This window comes from Phalacrocorax aristotelis, chromosome 12 (genome assembly GCF_949628215.1).
Source record: "Phalacrocorax aristotelis chromosome 12, bGulAri2.1, whole genome shotgun sequence".
In the NCBI taxonomy this organism is placed as follows: Eukaryota; Metazoa; Chordata; class Aves; order Suliformes; family Phalacrocoracidae; genus Phalacrocorax; species Phalacrocorax aristotelis.
The window spans coordinates 16,765,161-16,779,102 of NC_134287.1; the positions used below are offsets into that span (position 1 = coordinate 16,765,161).

The 13,942-nt window shown below is 36.9% G+C and overlaps 1 protein-coding gene and 1 non-coding gene across 2 annotated transcripts in view; both read right to left on the bottom strand.

Moving 5' to 3' along the window:
* The window catches only part of EIF3A (eukaryotic translation initiation factor 3 subunit A), a 34,286-nt gene that overhangs the window by 16,990 nt on the left and 3,354 nt on the right, over positions 1–13,942 (bottom strand). The window contains exons 2-11 of the mRNA XM_075107281.1: positions 13,141–13,331; positions 12,801–12,937; positions 9,516–9,679; positions 8,006–8,205; positions 6,829–7,037; positions 5,691–5,862; positions 4,584–4,688; positions 3,703–3,801; positions 2,890–3,006; positions 1,660–1,845 (exon numbers count right to left, since the gene is read on the bottom strand). Of these exons, the coding sequence (XP_074963382.1) occupies positions 1,660–1,845; positions 2,890–3,006; positions 3,703–3,801; positions 4,584–4,688; positions 5,691–5,862; positions 6,829–7,037; positions 8,006–8,205; positions 9,516–9,679; positions 12,801–12,937; positions 13,141–13,331 (1,580 nt within the window). The remainder of the gene's footprint in view (positions 1–1,659; positions 1,846–2,889; positions 3,007–3,702; positions 3,802–4,583; positions 4,689–5,690; positions 5,863–6,828; positions 7,038–8,005; positions 8,206–9,515; positions 9,680–12,800; positions 12,938–13,140; positions 13,332–13,942) is intronic.
* On the bottom strand, positions 3,214–3,346 carry LOC142063916 (small nucleolar RNA SNORA19). The gene has a single exon (XR_012662928.1). It is a non-coding gene; the product is annotated as a small nucleolar RNA SNORA19 (small nucleolar RNA).

Below are 13,942 nucleotides of genomic sequence, written 5' to 3' on the forward strand. Positions count from 1 at the left end.
GCAGATGGATATTAACCTTGATACTGCACTCCCAATTTTACAAGCATAATTACTAGCATTTATGTCTTATTCAGCTAATAGTATTATTATGTCAAATGTAAGACTACTTGTTATTTCCATCTGTGAATATACAGCTAAAACATTTTTTTCTTTCAAACCAACAATCCATCTGTCTAATACCAATCACAAATAAAACCTTTTTAGGGGAAAATCTGCATGGAAATATTTTTATCTAATATATGTTCAAGGTAGCATAAGTAAGCTAGCATTAGGTGTCATGACACAGTCCTACTTTGTGTGTTTATGTTTTAAGAGTATTACTTAGTATTTCAACCCGGATAAAGCATCTAACATGGACATCTTTCTATCAGCCTTTTTTCATACAGAAAAATTATTTTACATGCTTGCTATTAAATCTTTCATAAACATAAAGCAAAAGAAAAAATTACCACTGCTCTTTTAAGAGAAGTGAAGCTTTAGCAGCCACAACCAAAGCATGCTGGAAATCCGAGAGTGATTTACACCTTGCTCCAAAGGGCTCTGGAGAACCTGAAATGTGAGCTCATTGGTGAGTCCAACCTTGAAGCCAACAGCCCCAGTGAGGAGGACAGAGTGACAAGGACAGGTCAGTTCTTGAGCTGTGGGACCTTTTGTTCATGTTTTTAGATTCCACTATGAAGTTACATTCCAGGTTCTTCACAACAGCAGTTTCTCCAGGAAGAATAAAGAAAGCAAGCTCTTGGATTTTCAAAAAGGCATGCAAAATTTTAAACAAATCCTAGGTCTGTAGGCCCATCTATAGGTAGGGTTATTATTCAGTATACCCTACACCTGGTCTCTGCAAGACCGGAAATTTAAACTCAGGCCTCTTGTGTACATTTTGGTATGATTTTAGTTACGACCAAACACTAACTAGTTGAGTGCATTTAAGAATGACCTATTCTTTACAAGCACAAAAAGCTGACTACCACCAGGCTGAAAAAAAAAGCAACTAAAAGGTCAATCTAACCTGAGAAAACACATTCATTAAAATATAAGCTTTGGTATAAAGTGTAGAGTTATTAGCTTATGTTTCTACTTAATCCACAAATATATAAATGTAGCCCATCACTGCTGTCAAATTATACCAGAGATTGCTACAATGATCTGAAAAACAGCGCAACACACTTCTGAAAATAAACAAATGTACAAAAGCACCAATTGCTACCTACTCAAATCCTTGCAATGTCATGTTAAAGTAATCATTAGATAGCTCGGTGCCTTTCCTATGCCAAAAAAAGGTAAACCGAGTAACTCCTTGGTGTAATATTCAAGTATGATCTCTCAACGTCAAAACAAGCCTGTTTTGCTAAACCAGAAAATTTAGATTGGAACAGGTGAGTATTTAACAGATGCAGAAAGATATTTTGTCATGAATAAATACATTAATGCTACACTACATTTGTACGTATTAACGCCTCAAGGATCAATTATTTGTTCTGAAGGGAGGGGACAGCAGTAAGAATACTGATTACCACTGCACTGAAAATCAATTACTGGAACCAGCAGTTGATCAGGCAAGCAAAAAAACTAACAAAAGGCTGCATAAGGGCAACAAATAAACGTCACACAACATTGTGTGTGTTTGTCAACAATTTCAGAAGGCTTAAAATTACTTACCAGTAAGTGAGGAGGCTTAATGACTGCAAGAGCCTTAGCCAGAGCTGAGGACATTGCAGTCAATTGATTTCTAATTTGCTCAGAAGGCATGCTTTGTAGTTGAGGGCCTAGTGGAGCATCTTCTCTAGTACTGTAATTCAAATCCGAGCCAAAACTCAGTGTCCGGGTGGTATGATCAAGGCGAACCTTTGCAATAAAATAAATAAATAAGCTTGTATTATTCATTACTTCTAAGTAATTTCTCTGTTGCTCTGCCCATGACAAATATGAGTCAACAAAAGCTCTAAGCAGAAATTACTTTTAAAAAGGAGAAGTTTTAGTTATACCAGACTAAGAGAAATGCCAACTTAGCAAAAGAAAAATAGCACTGTGAATAACATTTTGTTTCATTTCTATGGTTTATTAAAAAAATCACTGGAAGAGGCTGAACTTTAAGGCATTCTATGAAATGAGCACTGCAAGACAAATCTTTCTTGCCTCTCCCTCCACATTAGTAATACATGAAACAAGAATCCTGACTTCAATGCAGACAATTTCAACACATCTAAAATACAAGCTAGTTGTGTGTTAACCTAAATGCATTAACTCAGCTTTATCTAAAAACCTCAGTGGATAATTACTAAGCAGCCTCAACTAAAAACCTAAATGGATTATTACTGAGTGATCTTAACTAAAAACTACTTGTATCTCATCACCAGCTTAAACATTTCATTACAGGCTGTCATTCATTCAATACCGAAAACTTTACCAAAAACGCAATCTTCAACAGCAGCTGAAACATCTCAGGCATCGGCGCACAGCTCAGACATTGGTGTTTTACTTCAGTCACTTGGTTAGTCAAAACGCAACATCAGCGACTGCTAACTCTTCAGTCTTGCACAACTAATTCAGCATAGTCAGAAATTCACATCCCTGCTTGTTAGACTTGCTTCAGGATATTCTGGACTAAAATGAATGGGGCTCACAGGGCAAGTTTCAGCAAATTTTATTTCAACTTTTACTTCTACTGGACTTACATAAATGGCTGTTGACCTAAATCAAAAATACACACCAGAATGCAAACAACAGTCAGTTCTCAAGATATAGTCACATGCATTGTTTACTCTAGTTTGTCTCATCTATCAGAATCCATTTTCTTCCTTGGGTTCAATGTCAACCAGTTAGTTTTCACCCAGTGTAATACACAGGAATCCATATACCATTTCACAGAAGTCTTTTTACAGCACTTACTTGTAAGTCACAATGTCTGGCTGCATCAACGATACTACGTTCCAGCTGGAAAGCATCAACAAAAGGAACGAGGCTAGCCAGACGAGAAAATTCAATGCTTTGGTAAATCTGGGCCACCTGTATGTGAACAGAAACCGTAGGTATTTTTCCTCATTTAAAAGAGATCAGAAACAGAAGTTGTTGTGTGGGATCTAAAGCTAACTTACTAAATTGTCAATACACTAATGTATACATATTAATACAATTACAAATACTCTTTCAGGATTTTATTTCTGTACTGTATTCAAACTTAAGCTAAGATTAAATGCCATTCCTGAATGGCTTCTTTGTATGAAGGAGACTGGCAGCAGTAACTACACACAGCTATGCTGCTAATTAGCCTTCAACTATTGCTTTAGCACATCAGAAATAACACTGCTCGTCACTTGTAACGAAAGCAGGTCAATGAAATGTGCATTCTTTAAAAAACACCTAGATACAAATAATCCTGAAAAAAATATTGCACCCAGACCTTACCCCCCAAAAAAAGTTCTAAAATTACAAATTACCTTAAATAAGATATTACAGATCCGTAATGAAGAAAATCTAGGCAAGAGGTTATGCCACTGTATGCAACCACTATTAAGCATGTACCTAAATGATGTAGAAACCTGAAGATACAGGTTATATACTGGAAGACTATTTCAAAAATCATAGAGGTCATCTTTTTAATAGAAAAAAATTACCTCAGCATGGAAGTTTCCAACTTAATGTTCCTCCAAAGCATTATCTAACTTATGTATACTTACGAACATACATTTTCTTTACTCATACCTGCTGCAGAAGGCGAAGAATGGTATTGTTTTGCAGGTGAGGAACATACAGCTGCAGCTCAGGTTCCTTTTCAGCTTGATCTTTCACCCAGTTCAGAGCCTATTAAAATTCTGAAAAGTTACTTTATCTGCATCAACCCTTAAAAACTTCAACATTAAATAAAGTTCTTAGATACTTCCGGTTTACAGCTCATGAAACAACAGCGCTTCTGTCCAGATACTATATTGTTTTACTGAAGTGTCTCTTTTGATCAGAACACTTTCGTTTTTTAACGGATAGCTAACATTTTTTGTATGAAGGCGACCGACAGTCCTGGCAACAGATACCACACTGCTAATTTACCTTCAAGTTCTTTTTAGCACCTCAAATATCTTTGTTCCCACTATCAAAGAAAAAGAGCATGATGTGCTTCATCAATTGCAGAATCTGCATTTACCTAATTAACAGCTCTCACATTATTTTACTTCCCAAAACTCTACATTTTAATAGTAAAAACAGTCATTGGTATATTTTTCCACTTCCCACAAAACCCACTTGCATGCATATGCACGTGTGGGTGCGCAAAGTTTTCTCATTTCTGCATCTTTAAATGAAATTTAACTGAGGATCGTCTCCACTAATGAGACCTTCTGATATGTTCCCAGATCTCTGCACCTTTATAGGGGCCCTCTGAATAGCACCCCAGAGACCTGAATGAATTTTCATTCTGTTCCAATAAGCCGGTGTACATACATGTCATTGTAATGGAATTTGACCAAATAAAGCCTACCATTGAAAATTCTGGCAACAGAAAAAGCTAGTTGGTATTTACCACAAATCAATATTCAAATAACAGACTAAGTCAAGACCAGTTACTATACACAAGGAGCTACAAAACTCACCTTGCTGACACGGCTACATAACTTGAGCGGGTGAAAGTCTACTTCAAGCCAATTGTAAAGTTCTTTCACTTCCGGGACAACATATTGCACTACGTTGAACCTCACCTACGGTCAACAAAAAAATCCAAAGATCTTAAAATAAATACAATATTAACAAATAGTTATGCTTTAAGAATTTTATATTCAAGAAGTTAGATAGGCACTGCATGTACCTTTTAATATAGGCGACTTTTTCGTTAGAGCATTCTTAATTGCAGTGACAATAACTCTACACTACACCACTTAACTGTATTTAAGAATTGAGAAGTACACGAGTAAGATAAATATTTAGACTAGAGTACCACCCTCAACTTATTAGCCATTTCTAAGACCCAAGTCCTACTACACAGATGTAGACCCACATCCACACTGAAACCACACATCTCAGTTCATGAGTAAACTTCTGAAGCTTTAAATTTTGTTTTTAAGGCAAACTGTAGAGGTACCAGCAGAAGAATTAATGCAAATTGTAAAATGAACCTTGAATGTAAGTTTTAGGCATGCATGCAAATGACTGCAAGAAATTCAAACAACCTCTGAAAATACCTAACTGTGATTGAATGCCTAATTTTTTTATGAATATCTGGGAAGGTCTGAAGACAGACAAATCCAGCCTCTCTTCAAATTTTCATAATCACTTAGGTCCTAATGGTCTGCTATTTGATATCTGACCTGTGCTTATCCAAAATACATTTAAAACAGAAAAATAAGCAATTGGTTCAGTTAATTACACACCTTAGAGCAGGGGAAAAACCCACAGTTCTAGCTTACAACCCTTTCAGACCACTCGGAGTTTCAAAATGACATTTGTTCCTTTGCTGACATGAAGGACTATATTGAATCTGACTTTTCAGTGCACACAAGCATTCAGGCCTCCCATTATTGCTGCCATTTCCAAGCAGTCCTTCTTGTGGATCTGCAGTTTTAACACTACACCGTAAGTCATACAATTAACCATATAGCTGTTTTAACTTTTACACTGCTGTCCCATAATTAAGCACAGCGCTCTAGAAGGAAAACAGTCCAAAAAGAGGACTCACTGTTTAAAAGCTGCTCATCACTACCTACCATATCATTAATGAGACTGCCACGTGTAGGTGGGGCCTGAAGACCCAACAGGGTTGCCAGACGTCGCTGTTTTTCAACAATGATGCCATCCATATCCAGAAGGCGAGCAATATCAGTTCTCTCAGGAGTTATAGGAATTGACAGAGTGGCCAAAAGGACTCGAGTAGACATCCTGTTGGCAAAGTATAACCACAAAAGATGAACTGCAAGAGAACACTAATTCCTTTTCGTATACATGCCAATTCAAGAGTAGGAATGAGTAGCATTCATGATGACCAACTGTGTAAAAATACCAGCAAAACCAGAGAAGACGTCAACTGCGCAACAGGAGTACAGAATGCAGTGTTCTTCAGTAACCAGGGGAAAGGTTTTGATAACAGCTTTTCATTACTTACATATGTGTGTATATACATACATATATATACAAGGAAATGATAAAGAAATAAGTCACCTCTGTAAATACCAAAATACTATAAAATAATGAAAACAGCAGAAAGCAGCACCTTTAAAAAACTTACTTTAGCTGCAAATCCATATGTTATTTTGATTGCATTGATTTTTAAAATTTACTGTGCAAGCCAGATGTACCTTTTGATTAACACTACAAATGACATTAAATATTTAAATCCTGATCTTAGCCTCAGATGAGAAGGAATATAAGAATTTCCATGGAGTATTTATTCCCACCAGGTTCTGATTCTATAAAGGCCTGTACATGAACTTCAGAGGTTAATGCAGTCAATGATTCCACATGCCTCAAAAGCCTTGCCAATATCAACTTTTATACATTAAGGAAAAGTTTACACCAGTTATAATGAAATCTTGTGAAATAAATACCACAACTCAGAAGAGAAAATGGAGGCAAAACAAAGATACTTATTAAATTGCTTAGCTTCCCAGTCAGCAGAGAAGGAAGTTTAACTAAGGTGGTCCTGATGCTTATATTATTTACCCTGTAGCTTTGTAACATATCCTTCTTGCTCTAGGTTTCTTTTGAGGAAGTTAGTACTGGCCACTTAAAGCAGAGCTGCCCATAGCCATACATGCCATCTGCTTCTTTTAGGGTACAATTTAGTTTATTTTTGAACCTATAGGGTTAAAAATAGAATCTAAGATCACATTAAATATCTTTCCCCACCTCTGCATCTCCTCTTGTGTGAGATTCTTTCGCATTTCTCTTGATAAGTGATAAAGTCGGTGAAGTGTGGATGCATGAAAAAGAGCATTTCCTGATTTCCAGAAGACAGTTGAAACTTTGTGATAGTAATTTGCCATCAGTTGTGGTTTGGGAGGTTTCTTAGACAGTGCAAATAGCCCATGAATATCCTCCACTGCTTTGAAAGCTTCCTAAAAAAAACCAAAACCACTACCTTTTAGAACGTTTTTTGCAACACCCAAAAAAGGGAAAATATACATTCAATAAAGGTTATAAGACCTTAATATATTTAATACCACTGAAAACTGTGATCTTCAGTTTCGCCAGCTACATGAAACAAAATACTTCTTTCCTAATAAAGAAATTACTTGGACACACTGCAAATCCATAAACCATCTGCTCAGAATCTGGTAGTTAATTATTAGTTTGTGTGATTTTTTAAAAACTGGTTTCTTTCAAGCCACAAACCAAGGGGGGAAAAAAAACCCCACCTACAGAATAACTCCACTATTTAACTATTATACCAATTCTACTACTTACAGGTTTTACCATTTTTCATAAAAATAGTTTTTGTGATTAAAAAATGGGTGTAGTTTCCCTAAAAATACATGTAATCTTGGAAATGCCTTACATGTAATTACTTACACACTTAAAAAGGGAGCAACACAACAGAGAACATTCTCCAAATTCACAAAAGCAAAAAATTACAACCTTAGCTTTTTAAGGAATTTAACATTAGAAAGCTTGGAAAAGCAAAGCACCTCTGAACAATTTGCTTTGAATAACAGCAGGCTTTAACATTTACCAACCACTTCCCAGACTTCCCAGTGATCTAGTTCATGAGAATGCAAGATGGCAGAGATGAAGGTGCCATCACCAACTTCTCATTTTTGCAACTCAAAACAACTTCAGCCACTTTACCATTAACTACTACCAGCAGAAGCTTGGTTTGAAATGCTAGGAGAAACCAGCAATCCCAGAAACATCAGACTTAAGTACTCAATATGCATGTAGCACCACATTCTAGATATCAAAACTTTATTCTTTCGCTATTATCCTGTCTTTACCTTGGAGTATATACCATGAAACATGATCTGCGTGGAACAGATTATGGAAAGGCTGTAGACTACAGCGTGGTTACAGGAACCCTGCTGCATACCTGCCACAGCTCCATGCTAATAGCACTGTCAAGCTGCACAAGCCTGGTCTCCAAGTGCATTGACTGACTGTCAGGATTGTTGAGGTTGATTGCTGTGCTTTGGTTGTGGTGACGCTGGATCTGCCCCAAATGCATTCGTAGGTTATCACAGAGTTTACGGAACTCAGCTTTACGTGTGTACTGCAGGCAGAACTTAAAAGCTGCGAAAATGAACAATATAAATTAAGAATGGTCACTAATGGTGACTTCATAGTAGTTCTAAATGGGATTCAAATATGTAAATCAGTATGTTTAAAGAATTTTCATTTACAGTCCAAAGACATATCAAACAAAATGTAATCTGTCACGCATAATGCGTGACAATGCAGAGCACTTCCATCTTGACCTCAAAAAATTAAGACGCTTCTACATGATTAAGCTTAAAGAGTAAAGAGAGTACTTTGACTCTCTCTAAAAGTGTTCTCATTTAAGCAGTGATTCTAGCTTTTATTTTAAACTAAGTGTAAATAGAATTCTGTGAAGGGCAAGAATTCAGGTTTTGGCTTTGTAAAACGTGGGAAAAAATTCTCAAGTCCTCTAAATATGGTAAAGTTAAATGAAGCTTTCAAATGACTGGAAATGGCACGGAAGAAAAATTGTCTTTGATCCCATAGTTCCTCTCAAAAATCTGTTTTTGCTTTGCCACTGTCATTCTGAAAATTCTGAAGTATCTCTACCAGAAACAGGCAAAAAAAGAAGTCTCAACACTGTTGCACAGAGACTTAAATACACTACAGCACCCAGAACTCACCTTATGGTCATCTTTCCTAATGTACTTGCACAATTTGGATCCAGAGTTAAAAACCTAACAGACTCTTTTTTCAAAAATACAGAGCCCTAAGTTATACATACAAAGGAAAACATTTTTCAGCTCATCTCTCACCCTTAAGAAAAGATTAACATCTAAGTATTCATTCTTATAAATTCAATTTTTGCAGAATAATGCCAGAATGAATCAGACTAGACTTTTTCCTACTATGCTCCACATAATATTTTGCTAAGTTATATCTGTGTCAAAACTGATAGTGCATCATAATTTTACAGTACTCTTTGTGTACACTAGTTTTTGAAGTTAGCTGAATACGTTAGCATAGAATATGTTAATGGCAGACACATTTGCCATTCTGGGTAGCAAAGTGAAAACATGACTAATTTTGATCGGTAAGTTAGAAAAAATACAGACACAGCACCAGTAATTCTCATATTCTCAGTATGTCCAGGAAAAAAATAACTTTCTCCTTGCAGGTTCTGTTACAAAAAAGATCAGTGCCCAAAAACCTCAGTAATTTTACGGAACCTCTGTAATTTTAAGAACACTATGTGTGTACATACATATGCTTAAGAGATTAATACATTTCCAACTCTGAAGCAATATCCAAACAGAAATAACCTTTAATTTTCTAGTTTTACAGGATGCAATATGGAAGTCCTAGATTTCATTATACTTTGAGTTTCCATCTTTTTGACTTACCTTGCTGTGCGATATCATGGTACAGGCGTTCCACTCGAGAATTATTTCGGAGAAGATCTAAACATTGTCTATAAGATTCCCATAGAAATTTAACCCAGGGTGTCAAAAGCAGTCGGTCAGTACGATCCTGAGTGTCTTCTCCACTTACAGCACTCAAAAGAACACTATGGGGGGTGGGGGTGGGGAGGTAAGGTAAAAAAAAAAAAGGTGTTTTATTCCCCACAGTTCTCACCGATTTTTCTTATCAAGGTCTAAGATGAGACTGAACAAGCCTGGATAGCTAATTGCTGCTGAACAGTATTGGTTATTTTCAAATTAGTCCCTAACACTCCTCCCTTTTCCTTTAAGGACTGTAGATAACTTGTCTTGCTGTTAAGTTTCAAACTTTGGCCCCTGCATGTACAAGCTCCAGAGGTAAGAGATGTCAGGAGCTTTCATATCCTTCACATGAGCAAACCAAAGAAAACTAATTCCAGGATTTTCACCTTCCCTCTTTTACCAGGGAGCTGTGCACTGTACCTGTTAGATTCAAATATCACTGTCTACTCAGATACTTTCCTACTTGCTGAAACTTCCTTTTTAATCACCAGCAATGTGCCAGAGAGAGATCACTTCTTGTTGACATATGACACAGAAGCAATTTGTCCTTACTATCTGCAGACGTTGAAAACTAGAATAAAATATCAAATCCTTAACAATTCTGACATGAAAAATATAAAAAGATGGTTAAAGATGTCAGAAGTAAGATATGATAATCTTGCACTTAGGGGCCATATCTGCACTCCCTCATTCACAGAAATACAAGATTGGAAAAGATTCCCGAGACACTGAAACAAATTCAGTGCTATGGCCCTCATGATCCCTTTCTGCTGAAAAACCTGCCCAGCGTGACAAACTTATAAAGAATCATCTTCCCCTAAGCCTTCATTTTTTAAGTCCTTTTTGAACTATGCTCCTAACATAAATTCTCAACTCCTGTAACTCTCTTCTTCTATACTGCTTCCAGTTCTAATTTACTTCCTTGAGCACCGGTACTATAAAGAGTATTAACAATGACATTTCGCTAGTGTCTTCTCCAATGGATCAAGCAACAAATCCCACAAAAAAGCATGAGAAGTCTAGAAAACAGGACTTAAAAAACACTAAAGAAACTGTGATTGTTCAGATAAAGAAGTGTGACTGAAAAGACGTGTTTTCTAGTGCTCAGTTATGTAAGAGAGAAGGAAAAGAGCGATCAGCCAATCTTCAATATCTAACTCTTAGTGGGATTCCTCTGTAACAAAGACTACTTCAAGCACTGCACTATTTCAAGATAATATGAACAGCACTGCCATCCTGGAACAGCTAATGAAGACAGGTCTGTAACCTTTTTGGGTTTTGCAACCAATGAGTTCTCAACTTCTACCAGAGAGCCTTGCTGTTAACATGTAAATCCACAGCCTTCCACTCCACGTCTTCAAGTTTTATTTGACTACTATAATTCTATCCCTCGCAGTCGCCTACACAAGACAAAATGTCATCTACTTCGGTAATTTCTTCCTATTTTCTATCATCAGTAAATACGACTTCAACTTTTTTAGTTTCTGTGCCAAGATCTTAATTGAAAGAGTTCCCACCAACTTCACTCTTGCTTCATATCTACTTTCATCATTACATGTCATCAGTTCCTCACTGGGCAATGTCTAAGTCCCCTTCCAATTCAACCGCAAACGTCCCTTCTGGTATGGTATCAACAGCTTTACTTTTCCCCAGGTTAGATCTCTGGCATTTCTTGAGTCTAAAAAATGAAATTACCAAATAAATTATAACACAGTCAGATGCCACCTGCCCTTTGGCAAGCCATTGCTGAATTTTATCTTATTTTTAGCTCCGTGTACTACTGACTTCCTTCAAAACTCCTACTAAAGATCTGAATGTATTATAATCAAGAAAACAACACATCAGCAACTCTTCAGACCACTACTCAGTCCTACATATGGATGATGAGAAAACACACTGTCTGCTCAGATGGGTATCTGCAGAGCTGCAGTACCCAAAAGATCTGCTGATATTTTTAGAACTCTAGGGTAGAAATTACATTTCACCCAACATGAAAAGAGACCCATTCACCTCAGACAGGGTAATTTCCATGCTCTAAAAACCTATCTCTTTCTTTTACTCCAGAATCAATATTCTTACGAAAATCCGTAGCAAAGTATTGCTTCAATCTTCAGACCACACCTAGCATGGCTAACCTCAACCACCTCCTCAGAATTTTACCACCATTTTCCTAGAACTCTCCAATTATGACCGAAGATCCTTTAGTTATTTCTTTTAATATCTTTTCCAAGTTTTAATTTGTTTTGCCTCATGGTAATTTTAATTTATTCCCTACACTTTTTTTATTTTTTTTAAAGGATATGGACAGATGGCCTCTTTTAAACTCAGCTGGAATGGTTTAAAACATTTCTTTACACCCACCTTGTCACCCCTCTTCCATAGATGTCACCACATACATGGCAGTACTATCAGAGTTAATATGAGCATTCCCTGCATCAATAGATTCATCTGAAGAACATAAATATGCAATCGGAGCTAACCACACTTTGCCTGATGCAGGTCAGGATGTTCTCCCACAAACCGTTCTGACAACAGAACTGTGACTTCTCGCAGAGCTGGAGAGTGGTTTCATCCTAACCTGGCACTACTTCCTTAAGCGAGGTCTAAGCGAAGGTCTATCCACAACCTAAAGCAGATATATTTACTGAACCTTTTTCCATCACTCCTACATTCTCATTATCCATCCAATTATTAATAACACTCTGAATTTACTTTTTATGCCTTTCTTGTATTAGCTACCCAAGCAAGTAAAAAGTAACATTACCTTTTGTTTGTACGTGCACAATGTGGTCAGAAATACTGGAGGTTATCACATATGGAAATTAAATTGGCCTAATATAATTAATAGTATTTGTACATCAACTGATCATGAGCAGCTTTTAATAATAAACTCTCCAAGAGTTCAGGCCCTGGAAAGCAGTGACCTGACTCCCAAAACTGCTCCTACTCTATGTTTTCTATTCTTTACTACTTACTTCCCTTACTTTTCTCTACTTGGGCTTAGAATTTTGTTCAATGCAAAATACCGTTCCTATTTTTTTCCCCTACCAGAACCTCTAGAACACCACTAGTATTCAATTTCAAATTCATCATCTTTTTATCTTGGTTCTCTGAATTGCCAATATCCTTCATGAAAATAAGGATACATTGCCATGAAGCGCTACGTTTTAAAGATTGGCCACCTACCTTTCTGGAGTTTGAATGTTATCTAAGTCTTCTATGTCCAGTACCATCTGCTGGGATTCTTCCTTAGCTGCTTCTGTTTTTTCTTCAGCTAATTTTAAATAGGCTCGAACAACGTCTTCCAAAGATTTGATGTTCACCTACATCAAAGGCAGAAAATGGGAAGATGTTTCCACCCACAACAGGCAGCAAATATTTAAAATGTAAATGCTACAAAACTAGAAACATCTAAAAGGCAGATTAATTCTAACTTCAGACCAATCAGTTACTTTTAGATCATATCAGCTGACACACACCATGCTTACTACAAATAATAATTAAAAAAAAGTACCAAAAGCCATACCTGCTGGCAAATGTTCTTGTACTGGTATAGTCCTTCTTTTGCCAGATGACTCTTGCGGAGATCCACGCAGAGTTCCAGGTACTTCAGCATAATCGGCTCGTGGATTTTCTGCCATGTTCGGTGTTTTTTACTTTTCATAACATCATAGAGAACATCAAGGGCAGGCTGCTTTTTGCCAACCTCAAGGAATTCTGGAAGTAAAATCCAATTAGCAAAAGACTTGCAATGGAAAAGATACATGTTTTTATGCTTAAGACTGTAAACTTTTAAAATTTAATCAACTCTAACCAACGTTCACTGACGGTTTGATTTAGCTGGCCCTATCAGGAATGCTGGCAGATGCAGATGCAGTGCCAGTCTTTCAGTGACATAACTCGCAAACGAACGCAGGCCTCTCCATTAACATGATAATTTCAGGACGGCAGATATGTCTCTCTGTCCATCCAGGCACAACTGGAAGCTTCATACATATTAATAAAATATACACATCCAGTTTTAAAACTTATTTCATCAAGAAGGACAACGAATACACACCACAAGGCTTGTAGTACAGCACCTACCAATGTCATTCAGCAAGATGCAAACCATCTAGTGAATGTGACTCAAGAAAAAGTCCTGCCCTCAAGCCAAGAAAGAAAGAAAGAAACTTCAGTCACAGAAGTTGTTTGGATTTTTTTTTAACTCAGAGCAGTCTAGAGATTCAGTTTACAGAATGCTGAGACTAAAAGCTGCTACAGTCCAATTGTAGGGCCAGGCATTTTTTAAACCAGCCTTGCTGCTGAAAGCAGTGTCCTGTTTATTC